This window comes from Cnephaeus nilssonii (assembly GCF_951640355.1).
Source record: "Cnephaeus nilssonii genome assembly, chromosome: 16".
NCBI lineage: Eukaryota > Metazoa > Chordata > Mammalia > Chiroptera > Vespertilionidae > Cnephaeus > Cnephaeus nilssonii.
The window spans coordinates 34,314,309-34,329,872 of NC_137087.1; the positions used below are offsets into that span (position 1 = coordinate 34,314,309).

Genomic DNA, 15,564 nt, shown 5'->3' on the forward strand with positions numbered 1-15,564 from the left:
ATAAAAATCAACATTTAGTGAACATATGCTATGGGCAGGCACTGTGCAAATACTGGGGTTACAGAGAACATAAGTAGTTCCTGTCCTTAAGTTGCTTATGAGAGAGAAACAAATAAGGCATAGTGTCCCCTAACATTCATTCTCCCCCTTATTTTAGCAAGAAAATGCCCCACCAATTTTTTACTGGCCCACAGCTACCTTTGTAGAGGTTGCAGTTTTTAGTTTTTCTTTTTTTAAAAAAATATATTTTTATTGATTTTAGAGAGGAAGGGAAAGGGATAGAGAGATGGAAACATCAATGATGAGAGAGAATCATTGACTGGCTGCCTCCCGCACACCCCCCACTGGGGATTGAGCCCGCAACCCAGGCATGTGTCCTTGGCCGGAATCGAACCCAGGATCCCTCAGTCCGCAGGCCGACGCTCTATCCACTGAGCCAAACCAGCCAGGGGCAATTTTTAGTTTTTCTTGAGCTAAGTATTAGACAAGAGGATGAGAGCAGATGCAGGGTGCAACTTCACTTCGAGGATGAAGCTCCTGGCCCTGCCATTCCTCTCCTTTCCCTCTCACGGGCTGAAACACCTGTACACAGGCTAAGGACCCCGCTTCAACTGCTTACAGTGGTCACACCCAGGTAACACAGAAGCCACAAGACGGAACACCCCAAGTGCCAGAATAACCACATGAAGTATAGCTGCTCCACCAGCACCTTTTACTCAGCTCAATACCGCGTGAAAGACAAATAAACTCATATCTCACGTTAACCACTATTTTGAGCGCTCTCTGCTACTCCAACACAGTGACTCCTAACACAATAAATAAGCAAAAATTGCACACTAGATATTTGCTGACAGTCTTGTGCCTCAAACAGTCTTGCCAATTTCTATAAAAGGCAATTCCATTATGCTAGCTGTTTGGGACAAAGCTTGGAATCTTTTACGCCTCTCTTTATCTCACATACTGTTTTCAACCCAATCCATTATTAAGTACTATTGGCTGAACTTTCAAAATAGTTTCCAAATTTAATCTTTCTTCCCACCTTAGCCCAAGTCATCCTTATCTCCCTTCTTGACTATTTCAATCAGCTTCCAAACTGACAACCCTGCTATCAGAGTTGACTTTTCATAGCTGCAAAAGAGCCATAAATGAGAGCATGTTGCTCTTCTACTCAAACCTGCTATGGATTTCTAGCTTGATTTTAAAAAATGATAAAAGTCCATAACAAGGCCCACATAGTCTTTGGGGCTCTGTTAAATCATTGACTTCTTTACCTAATTTCCTTACCTCCAGCCCACAAATCACTACCTCCTCTTTAGCCACACTTGCTTCCATACTACTCCTTGGAGATTGCCTCAGGGCTTTGCACATTTTTATTTTCTCTGCCTGAAACGCTCTTCCCTCGGATATTATTAGCATGGCCCATTGTCCCCCTTCATGTCCCTGCTTCTGCTCAACATTCAATTTATAGAGGCCTTTACAGCAATTTCTTTCCCATCAGGCATGTCCCTCTCTCTGTCCCCTTACCATGCTCTGGTTTTCATAGCATTTATCACCACCCAATTTTACATATATCATCCCAAGAAATGTATGCACACATTTTGAGTAATTATAAAGTCAGTGCTTATTAAAATACATTTCATCTGGGACACCCTCTGCATAGCACCCCCTGACCGCTGAAGGTCAATCTATTGTGAGAACAGGAAATAAAATGTACTTCTGCAGAAAACACTCAGCTATAACTTGCATAAAAATAAGTTCTAAAATTAATTTCTCATCACAAGATAATGTCATATGTGTTCACAGTTGGAGTAAGCCTTTTATCTTCCAATGTTACTGATCTCATAAGAGCTGCCTTTGGGAGAAGAAGAAAGTTGTCTTTCTAAGAAGAATAAATGAAAGTGGCAAGGTTGCTTTTTTGTTTTTTAACTTATCTCAAGAAAATGCTTAAAAGCGTGGTAGTGAGATATCAAAACAAGCAAATACACTAGCAAATGAAAAAGCCTCTTGCGAAATACATCATAATAGAAATTTATAGAGATTTCAAACATTTTACTTAGCAATAAGAATTTAAAAAGAGACATCCAGTGAATAGCTTGCAATTTAGGTTTACATATGCACTGAGATTACTACACTGGGTCCACATATAAAACAAGATACTTCTTTTAAGTTTGAAAGCATTTAAGGTATTAAATGAGTTATTGTACTAAGCCTCCAAAACACCAATGTTACATCTTCTAGGGTTTTTAAGTGAGAAATAAGCCCAGTATAAAATCATTTCCTTCTCCAAAAATGATAATTGGATTCAAATAAAATTTCTTCTACTCCTTTAGAACTATAATTAAAGTCTAATTACCAAAAAAAAAAAATCAGTATTGTACTACACTAATTCAAGATAATCGTTGGGAACCCAATTCAATTCCCAAATCGTGAACATTAGAAAGTGTGCAAACAGAACCCACAAAATGCTTCAACGATACCTTTCAGACTGTGAAATGGAATGTAATTAAGGGAATAATGAGCACTTCCATGGAACAAACTTGCCCATTGTTGATCTGTTGGCTATTTGCTATAGATTCAAATGCAGGCCTTTACAGAAAAATTTCTGCTTCTAATTTACCAAGATGTTATTTACAAGACATTTGTTTTGTGACATGGTCCTATTTATGTAGTATTTGGGAGAGGAGGGAGAGGACATACGGTATTTTGAACTTCAATCCCAGATTCTTTTCTGAAAAAAACATCCAGTTGGTCATATTTGTCTTCAGGTCATATAGTTTAGGCAGTATTCTCAAACTTTTAGTCTCAGAACCTCTTTTCATTACCAAAAATTATTGAAAACCTCAGAAAGCTTTCGCTTATGTGGGCTGATGTTAACTCCATTAGAGCTTAAAACTGAGAAAATTTTAAAATATTTATTCACTTGAAAATAACATACTTATTACATGTTAAAAATATATTTTTATAAAATTAACTACATTTTAAAAACAAAGAGTTTAATGAAAACCATGCCATTATTTTACACTTTTTGGAAATCGAATTGATGTGTGCCTCAGTAGAAAACAGCTGCATTTTCTGTTTCTACACTTAATTGGCTGCTACATTACACACCATGTGCCTTCTAGAAAACCCCACTGTACACTCATGAGAGAATAAGACAGAAGGCAGGTAACATGCTTATGTTAATATGAAAATAGTTTTGTCCTCAAGGAGCACCTAAAAGTTCCCCAGACTACTCTTTGAGAATTGTTGCTTTAAGGATATTAGTTGGCAGAAAATAGGAAGAAATTTTCAGTTTACTGCAAAGATTTTTTATGGAGAATGAAAACATATTTATGACTATATCTATTAAATATGTTGAAATATACAAAATTTTTCGTTTAGTCTGTTGCATATTAAAGTATTATAATTAGGAGAACTGCGTTCATTAATCTTCCTTCGAAGCCTGGTTTGGTTAACTGAATACTCCTACCTCCACACTCTGACTTCTTAACTGAGATTTCAGACATGTGTATCCATTGTCCTTGAATTGACATCTCCAATGGGATGTCTAAGAGTCATCTAACTTCACATTGTCAGAATAGAACTCTTGATTTACTTCCATAAACATGAACTGCTCTCACTTTTGTCCCTCAGAAAATGGCACCACCATTCACCCAACTATTTAAACAAAAAACCTAAAAGTCATTCCCAACTTCTCTTTTTTGAGTTCCATGTGACAACTATGAGCTGCCAAAATATACCATCTTTCCTTTGGATCCCACGCTGCCATCCTAGCCCTGGTATCCCCATTTTCCCCACAATGTTATATTTTTTCCAACTTTTGGTAATTAGTGTAATTAACTTATCTACTTATAAAACATAAATCAGATCATATCCCATCTCAACATAAATTCTTACATTTCTACATAAATTCCTTGGAATGAAAATAAACTACTTATAGAGTCCTACGGGTGGCCTGGGCTCTACCAACCTCTCCATCCTTAACTCACACCATTGCCTTCTTTCTGTCTCTTTAACATCCAAGCTTTCCCCACCATCTAGCTTTTCTCATCTGGAGATCACCATCCAAACTTTGTGTGTCTGGCTTCTTCTTGTCATTTAGGTCTCAACTCAAATGTTACCCTCTCAGAGAAGCCTTCTCTGACCCAGTCAATCATTGCCAGACCCACCTTCATTATTCTTTTACATCATGGAGTTTCATCTAATTTATTCATAGATATTTCATTATGTGAGGGTATTTGGCTTATCTCCATGCATGTTCTTTGTCCTTTTCCCCTACAACCATCACCAGAATTTAAACTCTAGAAAAGCAGAGACAGTATGTGACTTGTTCACAGTTATATTTTCAGTGTCTACCAAGACATAGTCAGAATTAAATTATAGGAATCTACACTAATAAAAGAGAAAGATGCAAATTGACTGTACCTCCACAACACCCACCAGCCAATCAGGAGTGAGTATGCAATTAACCCAACAAGGATGGCGGGTTAATTTGCATACGCAGGCACCAAGGACCTGGGGGCGGGGCGGGGCTAAGTTGCCTGGGTCCCTGGGACGGGCGCCCAGCCCACAGCCTCCTGGGACCATCACCGCCCCGGGAGGTGAGGGCAGCTATGCCAAGCCACGCTCGCAGGCTTCCAGGACCATCGCCGGACCCAGGAGGCAAGGGCGGCCACACAGCTTCACAGCAGATAGCAGGGCCTGCTTGGCTGTAGCTGTTGTGACCCACAAGCAGGCAAGCACGGCCCGCAGACAGAACCCAGCAGGGCCTGCTTGCCATTCGCCATGGTGTGGAGCAGGCAGACCCCGCAGAGAGCAGAGAACCATGGGGAATGGGCCTAAGCTGTCAGTAGGACATTCCCTGAGGGCTGCCAGATTGGAGAGGATGCAGGTCGGGCTGAGGGGCTCTGCCACCCCCGCTCTGTGCATGAATTTCATGCACCGGGCCTCTAGTAAATAAATAAGCAAATGAATTAATAAGTGCATCGTAGTAAAGACACTGTATTGCAAAAATAACTTAATTAAATGCTGTCTTTGTTATACTTAATTACCAAGGAAATACAAAGAATTTCATATATTCATGGACTATGGAAGTCTGCTTTATCTCTAATGCCTTCCTACTTTTGTACAAATTCACCATATTGGGGGGGAAAAAAGCATGGTAGTTCAACAACGTCTTGTATATATGTAACTTAATTTTCAACATGTTCATCAACACAAAAATTTGCTGAACATTTTTCTTATTTCATATGTCTTTGATCTTTAGAATTGATGTAATAAATAAAAATTTAAATATATATGATTAAATGAAAAGATTTTTAAGACTTTCGAAACAAGTCATCTTAATTTTTTAAGAAAATGACAAGCAAAATGGTACCAAAAAGGAAAAAAAACACCTATAAACTAAGACTTTTTCTTTGCACTCTAATTTTTAATTCACTTAAGAGACTTATTATTGATGTTTATTATTGTTCTTATCAATCTCTTTCTTATTAATTTAAATTTACCCAGAGGTAGAATCCTATATATGGTATTATGATTACCCCATCATCTCCTGCAATATAATCTGAACTCTAAGAATAAATAATTTATGTAAATTCACACATAAATGAGCACACAGTACAAATATGTATATATGTATATTTCCAACAGGGTGTCAATAAAAATCTCTGCACTAGAAATATTGAAGCAAATTATTATAAATCTTTAAAAAATTGTTTTAATTTGAGGGCATGTACAAACATTGAATAAACCAGCAGGGACAGCATAAAAGTATATTAAGATCATTGCTGAAGATATTAAACACTTCAAAACATTATAAAATTTAATGTAATAGTAGTATAAAATTGTGCTCTGTAAACATGATCCAAATATAAAATATAATATTGAAATACTAGAGGCCCGGTGCACGAAATTCATGCACGGCAGGGGGTTGTCCCTCAGCCCAGCCTGTACCCTCTCCAATATGGGACCCCTCGAGGTCCGACTGCCCGTTTAGGCCCTATCCCACTGGAATCGGGCCTAAACGGGCAGTCGGACATCCTTCTCACAATCCAGGACTGCTGGCTCCCAACTGCTTGCCTGCCTGCCTTCCTGATTGCCCCTAACCACTTCTGCCTGCCAGCCTAATCACCCCCTAACCACTCTGCTGCCAGCCTGTTTGCCCCCAACTTCCCTCTTCTGCCGGCCTGGTCACCCCTAACTGCCCTCTCCTGCAGGGTTGATCACCTCCAACTGCCTCCATTGCAGGCCTGGTCCCTCTCAACTGCCCTCCCTTGCAGGCCGGGTGCCTCCCAACTGCCCTCTCCTGCTGGCCATCTTGTGGTGGCCATCTTGTGTCCACATGGGGGCAGGATCTTTACCACATGGGGGCAGCTATATTGTGGTTTGCAGCGATGATCAATCTGCATATTATATTAGATAGGATAGAGGCCTGGTACAGGGGTGGGGGCCAGCTGGTTTGCCCTGAAGGGTGTCCCGGATCAGGTGGGGGTTCCCTTGGCGCGTGGGGCGGCCTGAGCGAGGGGCCTGTGGTGGTTTGCAGGCTGGCCACGCCCCCGGGCAACCCAAGCGGAGGCCCTGGTATCTGGAATTTATTTTCCTTCTACAATTGAAACTTTGTAAACTGGAGCGGAGCCAAGCCTGGGGCTCCCTCTGAGGACAGCAGCCATTTCTGTTGGGGTTATAATTGAAACTTTGTTGCCTTAAGCGGATGGGCCTGGCCAGGGTGTGCGGAAAGCTTTGCTTCCCCTATTGCCGCCGGCAACCCTGGCCTGCTCTCTCAAGCTCCATCCTGCCGCCATTTGTTTGAATTTGTTTACTTTCTATAATTAAAACTTCGTAGCTTGAGTGGAGGCTTAGGCCTGGCAAGGGCAGGCGGAAAGCTTGGCTTCCTCTGTTACCTAGGAAACCTTGCTCTCTGTGGCTGTAGCCATCTTGGTTTGGGTTAATTTGCATACTCGCTATGATTGGATGGTGGGCATGGCTTGTGGGCATGGTTTGTGGGTGTGTCGGAGGTATGGTCAATTTGCATATTTGTCTATTATTAGGTAGGCTGGTCTAGCCATAAAATATTAATATATTTGATAAGTATGTATGTGAATTATGTTCTAGTCATAAAATGAATATACTGCATTTGGTAAATATGTGTATGGCTTTCAGTGAAAGTTACTGCAACAGACAAACTCTCCTAGGAACAAATGTTCTCTCCTTTTTTTCCCCAGTGGTGAATAAAAGACATTTCAAAGAAGCATGCTCAGTTTTAAAAGGAAAATTTGAAACACATTGACTATTAATTATAGCTTATATAAAGTTTTAGTTTTCCTCTGTAAATACATCATCATGTATTTGTGAAATGGGAAACCACCTTTCACAAGAGTTGTACCAACTTCAGTAGATTCTTATTCTAATATGACTTTGCTATTGATAAGTGAACAGAGTAACTTCATTTGCTATGATATTGAAAAGTATACAGAATAACTTAACTGCTCTTGTTACAGTATACAAAACAGCAAACAACAAACAAATAAATCTGGTTTTAAAAGCATTTTCTCCTATTATTTTTATGAATAACTATAAAGAAGTTTATGATACACAGAACGCAATTCACCTTAATAAAGTTGAGCAAATTAAACAGGAAAAATGGTACTAAACAAATCATTAATGTAAACATCCTTAATAATAATTCCTTGATATTTTAATATGCATGAAATGTGAATTCTCAGGAATTGGTCTTAAGACCATTTTAAGTCATCCATCATAATTCAGAATCTCCTTGTACTACTTACAAAGCTTTAGTACAAGAATATTTTTGTTTTCATCAGAAAGGAGTTTATAGAAGGGGCTAAGTATAAAGATCAGATTCAGACTGCATCCTTCCAAAGCTATAATAGTTAAATTCAAATATAGTATGTGCAATTACAGGCTACTTTCTCAAATGCAGAGTCAAGGGAGAATTCCAAAGAGGACTTCAGAGACCTATTCTGATGTGCACTGGTAGGGATGGGGTGGGCTGTTGCCATGGTAGACACACCATGAAGCCTTAATGTGCTGGGAAGCAGCTCCAATCTGCCCTGTCCTTTGAAAGTGTGCCAAAATAATTACTAGCCATTCAAGGATATTTCATTAGGGGGATGGATATTAAAAACATTAGTCTACCCAGCCCTCCACAAAAAATCTTTGAAGATCTTGTTAAAGACCTTGAAGAAATACATCTATGTGTTTTTAAAATGAAACCACAACAATTTTAAAATCCTGTTTAATGTTCAGCATGCGAATTACTCAACAGATCCATGTAATAATGGCTGAAATAAATTTTACCTCATTAGCAAGAAATCAATGTGTCATTACATTATTGCCAAAAAGGTACTGACCCATGTTTTATTTTCACTTTTCAGTTATGATGTTTTAATTCTCATTAAAAGTGTATCTTAAACTTCCAAATTTGGCATTCTCTCAAAATTGAAGAATAGAGAAATTGATATTTTAGCAAAATGAATCCTCATATAAGTAAAATCCATAACTGTTATGAAGTAATAGTAAGAGAAAAAATATATACTTGTACCTTTTTAACATAATCCGTGACTTGCTTTACCAATTTCAGATTTTTTGAGAAAAATTGTATGTTTTCAAATATCATCTCAGAAAAACAAGCATATGAAATTGTAATTATTTTAACTTCCATGAGTCTTCAAAAGTAAGGAAATTCACACTATTCACCATCTCAATGTAGTACATTCAGTTCCACCATTAATAATTTAGAAAGGCAATGGAGAACTACACATTACTAGAACCACATGTGATAAGGCCATATTTTACAAAATCAAACATGGATGAGTATTAAAAACACTACCTTTCAAAATATGTCAGTTTTTCAATAATGATGTTCTTGACCAGTTCATCTTGCTAATTTTTCTTGAATTATACAAAAAAATACCATTACTTTATTATGGTACATATACATAAATCCTGACATATGTTCGCCAAAAGAAAAAATATTACTCAGCTTAATCACCTACCTCTATTCATCAAATTTGTCGCTAAATGACATGATTATTTCCAAATATAAAATCTACCTTCACAGAAACATATTATCAAGCATATTCAAAAACATATTTACTAAAATAAATAAATAAATAAATAAAACCAAAACCATATTTACTGCCCCCAGAGGACAAGTTATAAATTTTATATGTTGGAGGGGGGAATGTATTGCCCTTCCAGCTTCCTGTGTGAAAAGAATAGCTCTTTTTTAGACCATAAATGTGGATTGATAACAGCTTACACACTTCACCAATGAATGGTCACACATACACATACACACATATACACAGGCATGAGAAATACTTGCCTTCTATAGTGTCTTACAAAGACACAAAAAGCACCCCCAAGAAAACAGATATATTTGACTATCTTAAAGTTAATAATTTCTGTTCATCAGAAGATACCACAAAGGAGGCAAAATACAAACTATAAATGGAAGGAAATATTTAAAATACAAGTAATTCATAAGGATTAAGCTCCAAAATGTGTAAAGTCAACCAACCAACCAACCAACCAACAGAAAAATGGGTGGAGAATACTACAGACACTTGACAGAAAAAACACAAACAGCACATAAACGTACAAAAATATGCTCAATATCATCAATAATCAGAAGGAAAATAACTGGAAACAATCCAAATATAATCAGTAGTAGAAGGATAAATACATTGGGATATATACAGAACATAATATTGAAAAACAAAGATTTAGCAGAAAAATGTATGCAGTCTTATTAATTTTATACAATATAAAGCTCAATAACATTCAAAGTAAACATACACATTCCATAAAGGGGGAAGGCTGTAAAGAGGAAACCTTTGGAAGACTGGGTTCTCATAAGCTAACTTGAAGGCTATCCATTCATGGACGCACAGACATACGCTTGGAGTTTGGAGAAGGGATGGGAGATGTGTGATGAGTCAGCCACAGGAAATCCTCCACCTACACAGTTTCCCCATGCAGATGCTATGTAGTCACTGCTGGAATGCCTGCTGGATGGGGTTCTTTCCATCACATCAGGGTGCTCATTTCACTTTTGCAACATATTAATTAGCAGAAAGTTAATCCTAAAGTCTTCTTCCCTATAACTTGTATTTCTTCTTTGACCATTTAGATTCACGAAGAATAGTTCCCTTTTTGTGTGACAAGCTTTCAGCATTTAAAAACAGCCTTTCCTCCTTGCTGGTGCTGCTCAGTGGTTGAGCATCGGCCTATGAACCAGGGGATCAGGGTTCCATTCCCAGTTAGGCATATGCTGGGATCACGGGCTCAAACCCCAGAGTGGGGTGTGCAGGAGGCAGCCAATAAATGATTCTTTATCATCACTGATGTTTTTATCTCTCTCTCCCTTTCCCTTCCTCTCGGAAGGGAAATAAAAATATATTATAAATAAATAAATAAATAAATAAATAAATAAATAAATAAATAAAACAGCCTTTCTTCCTAAAACTTCCACCTACATATAAAATAATGTCAATTTTTTAAAAATTTGTTATGATCCATATTCTGGATCAAGTATATTAAAGTTTTTTTGAAGGGTGGCAACACATGCCCTCTAAATATCTGTTTCCTGTCTTTGCCATGAACTCTATAATTGAAATATATTTTAATATTCACATTTAATACTTCCAGAGACTCATTATTTGTGACAAATTTTCATAAATAGATATTTTGTTTTGTTTTTATATGAACAGTAAATAAGCTTGCACTTTAACATTAACATTATAAACTTGGTCCTATAAAGGAACTACAGAAATAACTTAAGTGCATTGGTATTTCATCCAATCTAAAGATTTCTCTCAGATTAACATGAAAAACTCATCAGGTCAAAAGGCAACACCTTTGTTTTCACTCCCTGATTTATCAGCTTGCAGCTCCAGTGGGCCATGCACTGAGGATCCCTTCATTTAATGCATTAACATAACAATACTAATAAAATGTCTTTCTTTAAAAAAATTAATTAAAAAATTAAAAGCAACACCTAATTTGGGACCATAAAACGATCTATTTCTCAGGTTAAATTTACTAAGAGAGCTAATTTATATGAAAATGAATTCTACCCTTTCATACTCTCAGGTAGCGTTTTGAATGCCAACTGACATGGTGAAGCTCATCATTAATGTTCAATTTTATATAGAAATCCCTCTTTGAATCCGTTTTCAGTATATCATTTAATTATATAAAGAGTAAAATGTTTCAGAGGGTGGGAGTAATACAAGTTACAGTATGAATTTGTATAAGTTTACTGTGGATGGTGCCTAGCACGATTCATGTCCAGGTTGAAGAATAAATAGTGACAGACATCAGCCTAAATAGGCAGACCTGGTATCAACCAACTCACTGGAAAAAGAAGCAGATGACCAGTCTTCAGAAGGCATAAGTAAAACCTAGGAGCAGTAACAACAGAATCGTGCCCAGCTGGTGTGGCTCAGTGGTTGAGCGTGGACCAGGCGGTCAAGGTTCCATTCCTGGTCAGGGCACATGCGGGGTTGCGGGCTCAATCCCCAGTAGCGGGTGTGCAGGAGGCAGCCAATCCATGATTCTCCCTCATCACTGATGTTTCTATCTCTCCCTCTCCCTTCCTCTATCTGAAATCAATAAAAACCTATTTTTTTTTGGGGGGGGGGAGATCAGAAACATGAGGCTAGTCCCTTGAGAGTTGATGTAAATAATCACAGATCACTTAGTGTACATAAGTCCTATCAAAATAATCATTGTGTGATGAGCCGAAATAATTGTTCCTTCTTAAATTGTTTTTTTAAACCTGTGAGAAAAATAAAATCAATGCTATTGATTTCAGACAGAAAAAATAAGGCCTTCAGGTACACAGCAGAGTTCAGTCCTAAACAATGACACAGAGGTGGACTAAGATTAAGCCAAATCACAGCCATTTTTCAATAAGAAAAAAAGGAGCTAATAAGAGGACAGGAATGGATGTGAGACAAACTACAGAAAGGTCAGTGAGCAATTCAATGTTTAAAGGATGCACAAAAGCCAAGAAGGTATTTATAGGAAACATCTAGATTATTTTCTTTTTGAACTATTGGCCATTCAAGTTCTATTGTTTTCTTGCAGATAATCAAACCACTTTTTTTTACCTTATCGATTGAGGTTGTGCATTTTATATGAGCTTCCAAAACTGGGCTCTCCATAGCAAATATTTACCAACAGCACTTGTAATCTGTATATTTTGAAAGTTAACATTAGGTACTGGAACTCTGGAGCTGGATGGCCAAGGTTTTCACCACAACATACTATATGTACGATCTTGACCAATTTATTTAACTTAACAGTTTTTCATCTATTAACATGTAGATAATATAATACCTACCTCTTAAGGTTGTTATGAGGATTAACATTTTAATACCCATAAAGTGAGTAAATAGTACCTGGCATTTATAAGTACTAAATAAAAGCTACTATTAACAAGCATCTCATGAAAAAAAAATTGGTGATTTAAAAGTTTAACATAAAACAGCCAATGGTCAAAGAACACTAAAAGACACTTGCCATTTTCAGAAAATAAAATGTAACCTATCTGCATCCACAATGAAAGATCACAGAAAACACGCAAAACCAGTATCTCTAAGCAAATCCACCATGTTAATGGATGTGAATAGCCATTTTTTAGTAGGAAAATATTAGATTAAGTTTCCAAAGAAGATATTTTATTCAAATCAACAATTCTGAATCATTAAATCAAAATGTGTTTTAGATGACAGTAGAGTGAAGTTTCTGATTTTAAAAAGGGAGGGAAAGATTGTAAGGATATTAACAAATATTACATCAGAATTAAGGCCAATTATGTCCATTCATTTAAGAAAATAAATTATATTCAAGTATTTTCTAAGACTCACTCACATATTTGAAAACATAATTAAAATGTAAACAGTGCCTTAGCTACTTAATCTACTTATACTGCTGCTTTAAGAAACTAATACCACATAATTCTGATTAAAACTTGAAATGGAAACTTTTCCTGGGCAGCAATTAAGTATCTGAAAGTCACATGGCTCATTTTACTTGAAAATACATGTTAATATATTTACACTACCTCCATATGAAGTTCCCCAGCCATCCTAATTAGTGAAGTTTTACCATATGAATATTCTCTTTTGTTAAAATGATGAGATATTGTGGCATTTAGGTATGCAATAACACTTGGGATACTGCCCAGGCTACAATAAAAATCAGTTCAGGCACATGTTAAACAAGCATTTTATGAAGAACACTTCCTTTAAATGAAGAGATGCGGGAAAAATTGGGCTGATTTTCCATGTGAACTCCTTGGGGTTTTTTGGAATGTCTTGATAATAAGTGAGTGTGTGAAAGTTCCTCTGTATCCTATTCATTCATTGTTGCTATGGCACACCCTTTATAAATATTAATGCTCACACATGAAAAACAACCCACCTATAATAAGAACACTGCTATCTAAAATTTGAGAAGATTGAATGTGTTGATAAAAAACTAATTAAACAATGAAACATTTCCTCAATTAAAACTTACAAAAAAAATAAATGACAGGGTTTGTTTTTCTTTTAATTATTCAGATATAAGGATATTAGGACAAGATCAGCCAAAGTTACATTGAACTGGCTAGAATTACAGCTTGGGGTCAGATTGGCATCAGTTTATAAGATTATTAGAGACCCAGAGCACAAAATTCATGCACGGGTAGGGTCCCTAGGATGGGCCAGCCATCAGGGCCGATCTGTGGGGTGATCAGGGGCCCCGCTGGCACCGGCCTTGGCTGGCCTGGTGCCTCCCATTCGCCGGCCCCGCCCCCCGCCACCACCACCAGTCCGGGCCTGCAGGCTGGGGGCAGCTCCTACATTGAGCATCTGCCCCCTGGTGGTCAGTGCTCATCATAGCAACCGGTCATTCCATAGTTTGGTCAATTTGCATATTAGGGTTTTATATAGATAGATGGTCACTGTAGGGACTTTAACTGAAAGGAAATGAGCACTCATTATTTCAGGGGTTTTTTTCTTCTCACAAAAGGAAAACATGTCATTATAAATTCCAAGTTAGAAATACACATTATTAAAATCTACCTAAGCATAAAACATATTTACATAGTGCATGCCCCCGTTTTTTTTTAAAGCAGTTTCTATCTTAGTGTGCCCAAGATTTAGGAAAACAAGCTATCACTCTTATTAATTAGGCAGTTAAAATGCCATCCAACCTTTATACTCTGCCTCTATCACACACACATAAAACACTGGAAACATTCCATCCTCTTTTTATGGAATCAACATAGCAGAAAACCTAGTCACATACTGAAAGTTAAAGGCAGAGTTGAAGCTACTTGATTATCTGACCAAACATACTTCTAATAGACGTGAGCTCCTATGGAAGCTTTCTGAGCTTGCTCAGTGATCTGACAGTGTCTGGTCTTAGTGCAATAAATCACATTTCTCTCTTTCAATTATCAATCATACCTCCTTGTCTGAAAAACATATGAAATTCTCAATTAATATCCTGAACACAAGTACTTCATGCAATTAGCATCTAAGAAGTATCTCACCTCTTTTCAAACTGTTTCTCAACAACAACAAAAAAGGGAGAAAATGAAATGGTTTCATGTCATCTGTGTGCAGGTTGATAAGATGAAAAGGGAATATTTGATTTTCAAAAGAGCAGAGTTGCCAACCATACCTTCCATGACATACACCAGTGACCCCACGTCTCCTTCTTTGATGATGCAACTGTCTTTGCCATACTCCACTGGGTACATACAATCCACAATCTCCTGGATCTGCGACAGCTCCAAGTTCTTCATGAAGTCATTGTCAAGGATGGCTTCCTTTATGAGATCCTTGGACCTAGGGCAAGAAAGGGAAGATTTACTGGCACATCTGACAAGTGTTTTCAGTTCCTGAGGGTTAGCAGAGCCAGACAATACAGTGCTGAGCACACTACACACGCATTTTCTTGTTAGGAATCCAACCGTTTTCTGAAAGATCTGAAAACACAGTAATTTCATAGCCACAGGAAAGGTACTGAGAAATTTTCCTTTAAGTAAAGTATCATGAATGGACATGTGACAAACAAGAAAATCATACAATTCCATTTTGTTTTAGAACGTTTTTTAATAGCCACAGAGATTGTGGAAAAACCAATGGACACACATTTTAAATTAAAGTTTGCAATTTATTTTAAGAATCTGAACAAAATACAACATTTTATAGAACACTATTATTACTATATTTATGTATTATAAAAGAACATCAGGATGTATTGTGCCTCTGCCATTAGATTTTATGACCTATGAACTGAGAGATATTTTTTAATTTTTTCCTCTACTCTATGCCCAGTGTCTATCTGCCATAATACTGCTTATGGTGTGGGTATTCAATAAAAAAAAAAAATGGTAAGAACTAGATTCCTAATCAGCTGTTTGAAACCACTGGTAGAAATATGAGTTATTTATTCTTATCTCATTCTTCTGTAAAGCATATTTATTTCTCCAAGCAACTAAATTGAAGTAACCAGAAAGATAAAACTCTACTGAACAAG

At 37.2% G+C, this 15,564-nt stretch overlaps 1 protein-coding gene across 2 annotated transcripts in view; it reads right to left on the minus strand.

The window, feature by feature from the left end:
- PRKG1 (protein kinase cGMP-dependent 1) overlaps positions 1 to 15,564 on the minus strand; it is a 1,114,160-nt gene that overhangs the window by 938,285 nt on the left and 160,311 nt on the right. For both annotated transcript variants that reach the window (XM_079792952.1, XM_079792951.1), the window contains exon 2: positions 14,704 to 14,870. In XM_079792952.1, the coding sequence (XP_079649078.1) occupies positions 14,704 to 14,870 (167 nt within the window). The remainder of the gene's footprint in view (positions 1 to 14,703; positions 14,871 to 15,564) is intronic.